Source organism: Gekko japonicus, unplaced genomic scaffold, assembly GCF_001447785.1.
Source record: "Gekko japonicus isolate JY-2015 unplaced genomic scaffold, Gekko_japonicus_V1.1 scaffold171, whole genome shotgun sequence".
Classification (NCBI taxonomy): domain Eukaryota; kingdom Metazoa; phylum Chordata; class Lepidosauria; order Squamata; family Gekkonidae; genus Gekko; species Gekko japonicus.
The window spans coordinates 1,554,354-1,568,854 of record NW_015175975.1 but is presented as its reverse complement, the minus strand read 5'-3'; the positions used below and the strand labels follow the sequence as shown (position 1 = coordinate 1,568,854).

Sequence of the window (14,501 nt, the reverse complement as noted above, 5' to 3'; positions counted from 1 at the left end):
CATCACACTGGCTACTCATATTTAACTCATGGTCCACCCATACCCCAAGATTTTGTTCACGCACACTGCTACCCAGAAGTGTATCCCCCATCCAGTATGCATGTCCCTCATTTTTGTTATAGAACTTGGCACTTATCCTTGTTAATTTGCGTCTGGTTCGCATCCGCCCACTTTCCCAGTGTATTCAGATCTCATTGAATTCTATTTCTGTCTTCTGATGTGTTCCCTGCGCCTCCCAATTTGATGTCATCTGCAAATTTAAAGAGTAGCCCCTCTACACCCTCATCCAGATCTTTTATAAAAAAGATCTGTACCAGGCTCTCTCCCATCCCCTGCTGAGGAGCAAAGAGGACCTGGAAACTCTGAGGGTGAGGTGACAGGATGGGGAAACCATTGCCCCTTCTTAGCCATGGCAATGGGAAGGGAGTCAGGAAGCCTGATGGGTGTGGACCTAGCAACCTTCCTAGAAACCAGCCAGGTGCTGGCAACCTGGAATGTTCTAGGATGGTGGGGGCTGGAGTGGACCTGAGAGGCACAGTTTTCATTCTCGTCCACTCATCCCTTTGTTGTCATAGTTGACTCCTCCTAGCAATGACAGGAAGGAAGGTGCCACCAGCTACCTTTGAGAAGGTTTCACCCATGGTCTCCACATCACCTTCATTGCTCCCCCCATACTCCCAGGGAGTCAGGCAACATTAAAGGCTGTCTGTGATATGCCTGACCTCATAGCTGCCAATGTGGCCAAGAAGTGCACAGAAGGTGGGGCCATGAACCCATTCAGTTCACCTCCTATCCCAAACTTGAGATAGGGTTGCCAGGTTCTGCCTGTCTGCCAGCAGGGGGATTGATGAGCCTTTCCTGGATCTTCTGCCATGCGTGCTTTGCGCACATGGCACAATTATGACACCTGGATATATGCCCTTCTGGAAGTGATGTCATTTTGTCTCCAATGTTGCACAGCAATTCTCTAGTTTCCGGGCAAAACTCTATGGTTTGAGCCCAACTTTACCATAGAGATTTGCCCCAAAACTAGAGTGACACCTCCAGACATCAGCAACACAATGATGTCACTTCCAGGTGACATCATTGTGGTGCGTGCAGCAGCCAGGTAGGACCTGGCAACCCTACTGTGGGGCTTGCCTTCAATGATTATGTATTATCCGGAAGGAGTTTTGTGAGCAGTAGAGCTAGAATTAGCCACTATTGAATCTGTGCATGTATTGTTGAAAAGAGTCATGATTGGAAGAATAACACCACAAACTGACGTTTGAGAAAGACGCAGGTCGAAACAGACTCTCAAGCCCGGGAAAGTTTTTCCTTGCTTCTGTTTTCTTGAGGACTGCGGTCTCTTGATTTGTTGACTTGTCTAAAGAATTAAAAACAATTACTATAGTTAGTTCAAAACCAAATGAACTTGTGCAGCAATATGTTGTTTTTGTAGGAACCAGGAGTGGGTAAAGCTAATGCAGCAGCTGAAGCTGGGCAAAAGCACTCTTATCCAGAGCAGCCACCTTTTGAGGTGACTACTTTGTTAAACTGCACTCCCAAGGCAAGTCAGTAGGATACTCTGGTTGATATTACTAAAGGCTCCTGAGAGATACAGGAGGACTATCGGGGTCACCTCCCCCTCTGCCTAGTGCTCAGTAAGCCCTGAACTTGATAGCCCAGGCTAGCCTGATCTAGGTAGCTAAGCAGGGTCAGCCCTGGCCATTATCTTGAACAGAGACCACCAAGGAATACCAGGGTCATGATGCAGACGCAGGTAATGGAAAACCAACTCTGAATATCTGTTGCCTTGAAAACTCCATAGGGTCACCAGAAGTCAGCTGTGACTTGATGGGGAAAAATAGTGCTCAGTAAACGTCATCAACCAAGGAAACTGTGTAATTCCTATAGTATAAGGGTCATATGACTGGCCCTGACCAGCCATCTAGCCACAGCATTCTGCACTATATGCAGCTTCCAAACAGTCTTCAAGGGTAGCTCCAAGTAGAGTGCATTGCAACAGTCCAGACTAGATATATCCAAGTCATGGATTACTGTGGCTAGATCTGACCAAACCAGGAGTGGGTACAGCTGATGTAGCAGCTAAAGTTGGGCAAAAGCACTCTTAACCAGAGCAGCCACCTTTTGAGGTGAGTGCTTTGTCAAACAGCACAAGGCAAGTCAGTAGGATACTGTGGCTGATATTATCAAAGGGCCCTGAGAGATTAGCAGGGTCACATAACCCTGTCTAGTGCTCAGTAGGCCCTGAATAGGATAGCCTAGGCTAGCCTGATCTCATCAGATCTTGGAAGCTAAGTAGGGTCGGCCCTGGTCAGTATTTTGAAGGGAGACCACCAAGGAATAGCAGGGTCATGTTGCAGAGGTAGGCAATGGAAAACCAGCTGTGAACATCTGTTGCCTTGAAAACCCAATAGGGTCACCAAACGTCAGCTGTGACTTGACGGCAAAAGGAGGGGGGCTCAGTAAAGGTCATCAGTCAAGGCAAACAGAGTAGTCTCTGTTCAAAATCCTGACCTGGAGCCCAGTTGGAATTGGTCCAGAAAATCAGTCTCTTCCAACAGCCCCCGGAGCTAGGAAGCAACCACCAACTCTAGCACCTTGCCCTGCCCAAAAATGGAGAAGGGCCAGAAGTCCTCCTACCTCAGAGAGGTTTTTAAAATAATAATAATAATCATAATAACAACAACAATAGTAGTAGTAGTAGTAGTAGTAGTAACAACAACAACAACAACATGTCTAATCATTGCTTCCTTGAGCATGGAGAGCACAACGTGGAAAGCATTTACTACCACCCCCTTATCCCCCTATGGTCTCTTTTAGCAGCCAGGAAGTGCAAGAGTCAGGAGCACAGGTGGGAGATCTGACCACTCCTAGGAGCATGTCCACAAACCTGGGTTCCACAAGCCAAAAAGTGGAGTGTCCATGTGATACCCATCGACATGCATTTTGTCCATGCATGTCCTATGACCCCCCAGCATAACCTTTTGAGCAAGCAAAGGGCCTCGCTACTCCCATTTTCACAGTTGGAAAAGTTAGTTGGATCCAGCACAGTAAATAGGTCACTGATGACACGTGGTCTCCGATGTAGTTCACGTCTGATGAGATGAGATGATGGGATTGGATTTATACCCCGCCCTTCCCTTGGAGTCTCAGAGCAGCTTACAAACTCCTTTCCCTTCCCCTCCCCACAACAGACACCCTGTGAGGTGGGTGGGGCTGAGAGAACTCTGACACAAACTGCTCTTTTTCAAGGACAGCTGGGTCACATCAGCAGGTGCAAGTGGAGGAGTGGGGAATCAAACCCGGCTCTCCCAGATTAGAGTCCACACACTTAACCACTACACCAAACGGGCTCATCTGAATCCAGAAGCCATGCCTCCCATTTCTCGTTAAACTTCAGAGGAACAATTAAAAGTTATGGTGTGATCTGTGAAAATACTGTGAAGCCATAATAAAGATCAAAACTTTGGAGGCCTTAGTTTTCTCACCTGAAATTGTTAAAATTACTGGTTTCCTTCTTCTGCCCAATGGGATTTCAAGTAGACATTAGCAAAATTAATACCTCTCACTGAATGATGTTATAAAATAATGCATGTTGTTTGGAGTTAGTTCTTGCAATAGGGAAGTCTCTGTCAGTCTTTTATATCTTCATTTCCACTTGAAATATGTTTCCTGAAGATGATTCCCTCCCCATCACCAAAAAGTGAATACTTGCAACTGTGCTCTTAATCCATTATCTTTTATCTCATCATTCCACCACTTAATGTGGAAAATGGTAAAATAGGTAGCATCTAACAATCATACCTACTCTTATGTTCTTTAAAACAATATCCTGCATTCTTTGGAATCATTGGAGTTCCCCCCCTTTTTTTATTATAAAAGAAAATGTCTGACAGGAAATTATTAGGCCTCTACAGTTTTCACACAAAAGACCAAAAGAGTAAACTCTGTATCTTTCTTAGAGGTCCCTAGAGCATCCTGAGACGTGAACGTGAGAAAGCAGACAAAATGCACTGATACAGACAGGCAGGTAACTGGGGCAAATACTGATTGGTTTGTCAAACTTTGCATTACTGTACAAACAGTCCAGTGAAGGGAATTTGTAACAAAATTGATGCTAGCTGGATACTGCTGTAGACGGAAACATGAGAATCTGCATCTGGAAAGAAGGTTTGTCACCTGGATGTTGGTGATGCCATTGTTACTGTTTGTCTTCTTCTGCCATACTGTATTTAAGAAGACGACTTTGAGTCTTTGCATTGTACACGAGGATCCCCTTCCGATTCTTCACAAATTTGATCAACCGGGTGACCTCATCATTGGTGGGATACTCTCCCAAGTCTTCTTAATACATGAGACTTTCTCTTTCAAGGAACAGCCCCAAAAGATGTTGGTTGGTGAACCCATGTAAGAAACGCTTCTTTTTATTTTCTTTCTCTAGCATGCTCACATTGTATAGCTAAGAAGAGTACATTAATCTATGTCCACCTCCTTTTTTTTCTTAAAAAGAAAGCATTCCACAAGATGGGGATGTGGAATGTAGCCTGATTTTGTCAGATCTCAGAAGCTAAGCAGGGTCATGACCAATGTTCCCTCTAAGCTGTGGAGTCTTGTGAGCAAAATGTCTACTTTGTGAGCTGCTGGCATTAAAGTTGTGAGCGAATGATTTGGCTACTGCATCAATTAGCTTGCTCTGGAGTCATCCTCCCTGAGCTAAGACAAAAAATCTGTGAGTTGGAGGCTAACATTTTATGAGCTAGCTCACACTAACTCAGCTTAGAGGGAACACTGGTCATTACTTGGAAGAGGGACCACCAAGGAAGACTTTGAAGTGGAAGGCAATGGCAAAACACCTCTGCTTCTAACTTGCCTTGAAAGCCCCTTGCTGGGGTTGCCACAAGTCAGTTCCAACCTGATGGCACACACATACATATCCTGCAAGATAATAGAGTATCATTTGGTTTGCCTTGCATTTTTAAATTGTTTTGCTTGTTTTGCATCGGGAAATTCTCCTGGACAAGTTCCATTGAACTGAAAGGAATCTGTGGGACTTATGGAGAAGAATCATGCAATGAAGGATGCCCATAGTTTTTAAAGTACCTTTTTTGTGAAAGCCATGCAACAGTTATTAGTTTCCTTCAGCAGACCACTGTAATTCTTGTCTTGCATTCATATACCAGTGAGATGAGTATGTGCAGTAATAAACAAACTCAGACTAAATTTTGTATTGATCTTAATCTCATATTATTTTTAAAATTGTATATGAAATTACATTTCTTAAATATAATAATGTATTGAATCTTCTAGTTTCCTTGCTTAATTCAAGCCTTTTTAACAATTTATTCTTGAAACAGAATGAACTAGAGGTCACGGAGATTCCCTGATGTGTGTGTGTGAACATATGTTTTTACAAACCAGTAGGTGGAGCTGCGGTGGCTCAAGTGGTTAAGACGCTGAACTGCAGGCTGTGGAAGGTCAGTAGTTCAGCAGTTCAAGACCCGGGTGCCGCATGACGGAGTGAGCTTCCGTCTCTAGTTCCAGCTCCTGCCAAACTAGCAGTTCGAAAGCAAGAAATTGCAAGTAGATAAAATAGGGACCACTTCGGTGGGAAGGTAACAGCGTTCCGTGCGCCTTGGTGTTCAGTCATGCCGGCCACATGACCATGGAAACATCTTCGGACAGCGCTGGCTCTTCGGCTTTGAAATGGAGATGAGCACCGCAACCCTAGAGTCGGATTCGACTGGCTTTCGAGCAAGGGAACCTTTACCTTTACCTTTAGGTGGATCCAACTCCTTTTTCTGTTGGTGAAAAATGGAGGAAGGGCTGTGCTTTGTCAACTATTCAGTTTATTTTTAGAAGTAAATATTTAAAGCCACTTAAATAAACACCATAAAACCTTAAAGCGTGAATCTACCTTCTGATATTTCTGGGTTGTGCTTTCAAAAACTGGTGAGCTCATCAAAATTAGAAAGGTTTCCCTGTTGCTTTCCATTTACAATACATTCTCTAAATATAGTATCTCATCATATCTGATTTTAGATATGAGAAACAATCAGTTTGTAGTTGCAGACTTCATTAATTCTATTCTGTCTTTGCCTACAGAGTTTCTCATCAGACATGAAGTGCTAATGCGGTCAATAAGAGATAGTATAATAAGAGACTACCAATGCACATTACTTGTATTTGCAGAGGTGCGGTTAAATACCAGGGAAACGTGTATCCCCTTCCCTGTGATATATATAGGCTTCTATTATTACACTATGCAAAACAAAACACTTCTAAAAAAACAGATACAGCAGTTTGTTGAACATAGCAATTGTCCAAAAGAGCTTCAAGCATGAAGTTCTTGAATCAAGGAAATGGATAGATTATGACTCTCTCCTGGTTTACTTCCAGAAGAGCTGTTCGCAATCTCTAGAAAGATTACTACTTTCTTCTCTCCTTATAATCCATAGTAAATGTACAGTATTGTTACATAAGAAAAGAACCAGCACACTATCTTTTATACCTTTTAACTCACTGGAGGTTTGTCACAGCATGAAGATTTCTGCAGAAGAAAGAGATATTTTAGGGCTTGCCTAATATTTGCAATAACAAGGATACAAGTGTGTTTTTTCTTGCATTTCTGTTTGTTAAAAAAAAAAAACACTTTATCATTGCAGTTCAGTGCCAAAATACTACCAGAATGTCTTAGCTTTGGTATATGCTGTCAAAGAAATCAACGAGAATCCCAACTTCTTACCAAACACTACTCTGGGTTTCCAACTCCTCAACAACTACTTAGTTTCCAGGATGACATATAAGGCCACCCTGAGCCTGTTTTCCACACAGCACAGATTTTTACCCAACTTCAGATCTCACACCCAGAAAATGCTGATAGCTGTCATTGGAGGGCTTGTCTCTGAGGTCTCAGACAATATCGCTACCATTTTATCCATCTACAAGGTTCCACAGGTAAGCCACATACATGGGAGTTCACAAATTTCAGAATCTGGCACACAATTGGACAGCAGATGATGACATTGGGGATGTTTTTCTGCAGACAATAGTACCCATGCTTTATCAAAATGGCATCTGCTTTGCCTTCATTAAAAAATTGCCAAAACAGACTTCTGATCAGGATAAGATGGAAAACTTGTTTTTTTAACCTTGAACATACAGTGCTCCATCAGATTGCGAAATTTTGCTCCTTGGTTATAAAAGCTCATCAGCGCCCTGGTTGTCACTCGGGTTAGGACTGTTTGATTTTAACTTTTACTGTTTCCAAGTCATCTTAGTTCTTTTCCTTTTATCGTGTTTTATTGTAATCTTAAGTCTGGTTTTAGCAACCAAAATGATTGTATAATGTTATTTTTTAGTACCTAGTTGCACTTTGGAAATTTTACTATTAGGCCATTCTAGTTTATTTGTATTTCTATGGTTTTATATTGCTGGCTAGGTGCCGTAACAATAAAATTCAGGTTCCACAGGTAAGCCACATATATGGGAGTATACAAATTTCAGAATCTGGCACACAATTGGACAGTTCTTGGGATGCTTCTGAACCTGTGCTACACATTCTCTTTCAGCTCACTTACGGATCATTTTCAGCAGCACAGTACAGTGAAAATGTATTCCCGCCTTTGTACCAAATGGTCCCAAATGAAGTCTATCAGTACAAGGGGATTGTCCAGTTACTTCACCATTTCAGATGGACATGGGTTGGGCTCTTGGCAACAGATGATGACAGTGGGGACCTTTTCCTGCAGACAATAATACCAATGCTTTCTCAAAATGGCATCTGCTTTGCTTTCATACAAAAATTGCCAAAACAGACTTATATGAACAAGTTGATAGGCTTGTTCATAGAGCAGCTGGAAACATATCCACTTCTCAATGAAAAGAAAGCAAACGTGTATTTTGTACTGGGAGAACGTTCGTCGCTTTCAGTTTTGAGATGGGTGCTTTTTTTAGCACACCTCTCATCATTCCCCCCTCTTGGGAAAGTGTGGATTGTTACATCCCAGTGGGAATTTGAATCACTGAGCATTCAAAGAAGTTGGGATATACAGGACTTCCATGGTGCCATATCCTTCACAGTTCACTCCAGTCACCTACCAGGTTTCCAAAACTTCCTTCAGATCGTAAATCCTTCCTGGGCCAAAGGTGATGGTTTTATCCAGAACTTCTGGGAACAAGCATTTGTTTGCTCATTTAATATGTCTAGTGTGCTGGAAGAAGACATCAAAGCCTGCACTGGGGAAGAGAAGCTGGAGAGCCTTCCCAGGACTTTGTTTGAAATGAGCATGACTGGTCACAGCTACAATATCTACAATGCTGTCTATGCTGTGGCACATGCTTTGCATGCCATTTACTTATCTGGACTGAAACACAGAAGATGGAATGGAAGGAATGTGGAGTTTCAGAATGTTCAGCCCTGGCAAGTAAGCTCCAAAGAGACAGAAGACTGGGTTATCAGCCTGACATATTTGAAACTCAGCCTATTAAATCTGCACAAAACAAGTCCACAAGAAATCCCTGTTTCTAATGCTCATTAGCCAAAAAGGCCATCTACTATAGAGAAGTTTTTCTCCTTCATATAAAAAAGGCTGCTGAAAGAAGCATCCCTATGTCAATGGTTACGTTTTGTAATGAACCATTTAAAAGAGAATATCTCCATTGTGATGGCTCAGTTTTATGAATTCATTTAGTAATGTAGTGGCAAATATAGGCTATATTTAAAAAGATTTCTTAGTCATACTTTGCCACTCTTCAATGAGGATCTTAAAATGGTTAAACCACAGAATTCTACGGGGGGGGGGAAGTACTGTGGCATTTACATGCACTTTCATAAAATGGGCTCTGGCACTTGAAATCTTATGTTGCCATATCATCATTAATCTTTAAGGTGCCACAAGGTTGTTTGTTGTATACTCTGCAACAAGGTACCATGGCTTCATTTTTAGAATTTTTAACTATATTGGAAATCAAGAATAATCCAGATCTAGGTAAGGCAGGACTTCATAAAACTAATTCTATTAACATCTTAACTTCCCTTTGTTTCATTTTCTCTTTCTATCCAGCTCCATCACTTTCTACAAAGGATCGTCTTCAATAACAGTGCAGGGGATACTGTGCATTTTGATGAAAAGGGGGAATTGATTGCAGGTTTTGATGTCACAAACTGGATAACCTTCCCAAATAGCTCTTTTGTGAGAGTAAAAGTAGGAAACATGGAAACTCAGGCTTCTTTGGGGGGAAAGTTAACCCTTAATGATGCCAAGATAGTGTGGCATAGATACTTTCACCAGGTGAGTCATGGATACAGGTACCAGGGTCTCTAAGACAATTGTGGAAAGTTCCAGATCAGATGTTTCAGGTGTTTTGGAGTTCTGTTTGCCTTTCAGTTACTGAATATTTTCCATCTTTATGAGGATCCAGGAGAAGTCAAGAGTTTCACCCATTCATTCCCACTGCTGGAGACAAAAGGAGATGTTGGCCCATTGGATTTCACCTCTAAGCAATTTTCTTCCTAACAGTCATTCCACAAATGACCATTTAAGTCTTTCTAATCCTTTTTTAACCATTTTAGAGTGTTTCTCCTCTTTTAATTCTTCTTAAATATTACATATTTTACATTAGAATATTTGTAGAATATTTCAAAAGTAGATCCATCTGAGAACTTCCGGTCTGTGGCTCGGTGATGGCGGATGCTCTCCCCTACCCCTGGGGAGAAGATCCACACTCCAGTGGGAAAAGGAGGGGTGCTGCCTCAAGTGGCACCCCCAGGTGAGCCTTAGTGAAAGGCTCAAAGCCGGGGGCACTGGGGGGGCGACCTCTTCGATGGCGTAATGCCGGAGAATTGAGGCACTCCTTTTTGCCCCAATCGGTCCATGCTTTTGTAACCTGGGAGTTAGACTATCATAATGTATTTCATATGGGACCACCCTTAAAGATAGCCCAGAAATTGCCACTGGCTGTCAGAATTGGACCCTTGCCTGGATTATGGGGTCACTGTACTGTATAACAATGGTCTACTGATATACATAGCTCTGTCCCTACTTCTCAGCTTTCTGCTCTTGTAAAAAAAACCCTTTCCTCATTAGCACCGGCAGGATGTAAGTGTAAGTGTCTGCGGGTCCTCTCTTGACGTTCTTGAGGGGAGGGCCAGGACACGTCTGTGTGAATTTATAGATTAGCCTGCGCTTGCAACCCTTTACTCAAGCAACATCCCCCACAAGGCCTAGGGAATATTCGCTAGCGCTTGGTCCCATGGCCTTGGGAGAGGCATAAGACATGATAACATTTAATTGCACGATGTTAACCTGTAGATGCTCTATGTAATCATGATGTATGAATGAAGGCTGGACCAAATGGCCTTTACAGCTACATTGGCTGCCACGGTGTTTCCGAGTTCAATTTAAGCTTCTAGTTATGATGTGGAAAATCCTGCATTGACTAAGACTCACATCTTTGATGGACAGCCTCTCCCCATAGGTCTCCCTACACCAATTACAGCTCACTGTGTGGATGTCCACCTGCTTAAGGCTCCCCACACAATATCAACCAGAGTTCATCCCAATATTAGCTCTCACTTCATGAAACAGGATCCCTTAGGAGGGAACTTTCCTTAAATGTTTTCAGAAGGTGCTGTAAGATTACTTTGTTAGGACATTTGATGGAGTCTGAGCATCAGGGGTATTCTTGAGGGGGAGAAATTGGAATGATATGACACCAGCCAGCTTTCCCACTCAAGCTTGCCCAATTATCGTCCTGATTACAGCCCCTATCCCATGTGTATTTTGTCTAATCAAGTCTCCAGAATAGTGTTTCCTGGTGATCTAGTAGATCTCTTCTTCTTTCTTCATCATCAGAAAATTAGGTTGCATCTAACCATATAGAGCAGGGGTGTCAAACATGCAGCCTGGGGGGCGGATCAGGCCCCTGGAGGGCTTCTATCAGGCCGGCAGTGGAACTGGCTGTCTTCTGCTTCTTCCAGTTCTGCTGCTGCTGCATCATGGTAGGTTTGCAGCTTACAGATACACACCTGAACATCATACTCAAGATTGCAACAGCACAGACTTTTTCATGCAATAATTCAAAGCAAGAGGTGTCAGTTATCAGACACTGTTAAATAAACAAAATATTGCAAGAGTGCTAATGTTTTTTTTAGTATGTTTTATTTTAAGTAAAAAAAACCCCTTTGTGTTTGTATCCTTTATAAAGTTTATATCTCCACTACCTGGGATAACATTTTATGACACACATGGCCCGGCCCAACAAAGTCTCATTTATGTCAGATCCAGCCCTCATAACAAATGAGTTCGACACCCCACTATAGAGGGGGTCAATTCAAAAATTTAAGCCATCTTTGAGCCAAAAAGAAAATACAATGTATAAATATTTTAATAAAGAAACACATTTGTCGGCAAATGCATAACCTTTCCCCCAAGGAAATTCTTGATCAATAAAATGATGAAACTGTAATCCATGTACTCCATTTCAAAGAACACTGTTCACTGTGGACATACATTTTCTCAATGGTAATCTACCTTTTTGGTTATATACAGATGTTGCCTATTTCTGTGTGCAATGACCACTGCCATCCTGGCTACAGCAGGAAAAAGAAGGAGGGAGAGAAATTCTGCTGCTATGATTGTGCTCAGTGTCCAGATAAGATGATCTCTGACCAGGAAGGTAGGAAACAACATAGACAGAGATATTAGCAATTTCTTATAAGAGTATAGTCAAGACAATATGCAACCAGAAAATTCATGCAACCAGAATCTTGAACATCTGTTACTCCTTGGTTATCAAGATTGCCAAGGTATTTATCATGAAATCATCATGAATTCGGAGAGGTCAGCTTGTGGCAAAGAGAGTCCCCCAATGCATCAACTCTGTTAATTTTATTATCTGTAAAGCAAACAAAAGGGAAGACATTGAGATACCAGAAGTGGCACACACAAAAAAAGCCAAGCAAACCATACTTATGACTTCCAATTGGTGTAGTGGTTAAGTATGCGGACTCTAATCTGGGAGAACTGGGTTTGATTCCTCACTCCTCCACTTGCAACTGCTGGATGACCTTGGGCAAGCCATAGGTCTGTCAGCCCCACCTGCCTCACAAGGTGTCTGTTGTGGGGAGGGGAAGGAAAAGGGGGTTGTAAGCCACTCTGAGACTCCGAGTGAAGGGAGGGGTATAAATCCAACCTCTTCCTCCTCCTCTTTTCCTTCTTCTCCCTTCCATTTCCTGCTGTCATTAATGAAGTAATCAGATGGAGAACATATGTTCAGGATAGGGTTGCCAAACCCCATGGTTTGCCAGGGGTCCCCCGTTTTTTGGGGGGTTCTACCCGCCGCCGGCCAGATGGCCGGCGGAGGAAGCCCCACCCCCAACACCCACAGCCACCCATCTCTCTTCCTTTAAGTGTGTTTCCTCCCAAGCGCGAACTCCGCAAGCTTGCAGGGAAATGCCAGCTTCGTTCTTAAAAGGGAAACGCAGCTGCTCTTAAAGGGGAAACGCCGGCTGCCAGCTACTTTTTTTTAATGCCCCCAAAGTCCCCCACTGGGGGTGGAAGATGGATTTGGCAACCCTAGTTCAGGATCTAGCTCAATCTCAAACCCTGCCTTCTTCATGGATATTATATCTTGAATGTTTTCTTGTTACATCAGATTTTGATCCCGGTGAACCTACTGACAGTATCATCATCAGAAGACATAGAGGCTATGAACACGTTTTATGCATGCTACATAGCTTCTGCCATGCAGCATGCTGCTTCTGTTTGCACAAGGGCTCATTGAAAGCCATTGCTTTAAGAGAAAGCTAGTGGAAGAGAATGTGCTCTCCCCAGTGGAGGTGATCTAGCATGCAAGGAAATTGTTCAGGGGCTCCAGCTCACACTCTTCTAAGTCCACCCTCAACAACTCCACTAAGGATGGCACTCATAGAGAGACAAGATTTGGATTTTAAAAAAAGATAATATTGTATTCATTAACCCCCTTCCACACCTGATTCATAATTCACAATTGCATCTCATCTATTGCAACAATGTAAAATATTTACTATATAATACTAGCAACATACAAACGTTACAGGTTTCCAGACGCAAGGTCATATCCATTCAAATTTTTCACTCCATCCTGCCCATCCTGTAGCCCAATCCCATCCCATTTGGCTTTTCTACATACAGATCCCATTGTCCCTAGCATAACTCCCCCCCCCATACTGCATCATATGATTCAAGCATAGCAACTCTAAAATCCTGAATGCTTTGGTTTGTTCCGTATAAAGATGGTTCACACTATCATTAATGGGAACAGATAAAACAGCTTCATTTTAAAATGGGCCCTCTAAATGGCATTATTTCACACTGTTAGAACTGTTCCCATTTTTACTGTTGGGGTGTTAAGCCTTGAGACATTTGCTTGCAAGGTGATTGCTGACTCATAGCCTACACTAATCTGCAACAGCACAATATCATCCAAAAAAATTAATTTGCAAAGCAAAAACATAAAAAGATGCCTTCTCGTTGGTTGGTCCAAATGGTGTGACACCATTTCCCAAGGCATGGCTTAAAGCACAACAATCTTTCAACTTCTCTTTCTTTTCAGACATGGATGCCTGTGTCAAATGTTCAGAAGATCACCATTCCAATATGGACAAAAATCAATGCATTCCCAAGATGAGTACCTACCTTTCCTACAAAGAACCCTTAGGGATCATCTTAGCAACAATGGCTATTTCTTGCTCTGTGCTGACAGCTTTGGAGCTTGTCATCTTTATGCAACATCACAGCACTCCCATCGTCAAAGCCAACAACCGGAATCTCTCCTACGTTCTCCTGGCCTCTCTCTTTCTTTGCTTCCTTTGCTCCTTGCTCTTCATTGGACAGCCTGTAAAAGTGACCTGCCTCCTTCGGCAAACTGCTTTTGGCATCGTCTTCTCCGTGGCCCTCTCCAGTGTGTTGGCCAAAACCATCAACGTGGTTCTGGCATTCATAGCTAATAAGCCAGGATCTGCAATGAGGAAATGGGTGGGGAAGAGACTGGCAAATTCTATTCTTTTTTCCAGCTCTGTGATTCAAGCAGGACTTTGTACTCTTTGGCTAAGTACCCACCCTCCATTCCCAGATTCAGACATGCATTCAGTGGATGGGGAAATTGTACTGGAATGCAATGAGGGCTCAAATGCCATGTTTTATTGTGTCCTGGGCTATCTGGGCTGTTTAGCAATTGCCAGCTTCATTGTGGCTTTCTTCGCTAGGAAGTTACCTGACAGTTTTAATGAAGCCAAATTTATCACTTTTAGTATGTTAGTCTTCTGCAGTGTTTGGCTGTCCTTTGTTCCAACCTATTTGAGCACTAAAGGGAAATACATGGTTGCCGTAGAGGTCTTCTCCATCTTGTCTTCCAGTGCCGGATTGCTGGGCTGCATATTTTCCCCCAAATGTTATATCATTCTTTTGAGGCCTGACCTGAATAATAAGAAGCAATTCTTAAGGAGAAAAACATAA

General features: G+C 42.7%; 1 protein-coding gene across 1 annotated transcript; it reads left to right on the top strand.

Annotated features, from left to right (window-relative positions):
• The first annotated feature begins 6,876 nt into the window (after nt 1–6,876).
• Nucleotides 6,877–14,501, top strand: LOC107122980 (vomeronasal type-2 receptor 26-like). Its single transcript, XM_015426131.1, has 5 exons — nt 6,877–6,960; nt 7,575–8,429; nt 9,069–9,296; nt 11,556–11,682; nt 13,600–14,501. Exons 1-5 carry the CDS (start codon nt 6,877–6,879, stop codon nt 14,499–14,501), a joined length of 2,196 nt encoding a protein of 731 aa, XP_015281617.1.

Coding starts and splice junctions, on each gene's coding strand:
- LOC107122980 (XM_015426131.1), top strand. CDS start 6,877: ATGCTGATAGCTGTCATTGGAGGGCTTGTCTCTGAGGTCTCAGACAAT. Junction 6,961..7,574: donor CCATCTACAAGGTTCCACAG/GTAAGCCACATA, acceptor ATTCTCTTTCAG/CTCACTTACGGATCATTTTC. Junction 9,297..11,555: donor GGCATAGATACTTTCACCAG/GTGAGTCATGGA, acceptor GGTTATATACAG/ATGTTGCCTATTTCTGTGTG.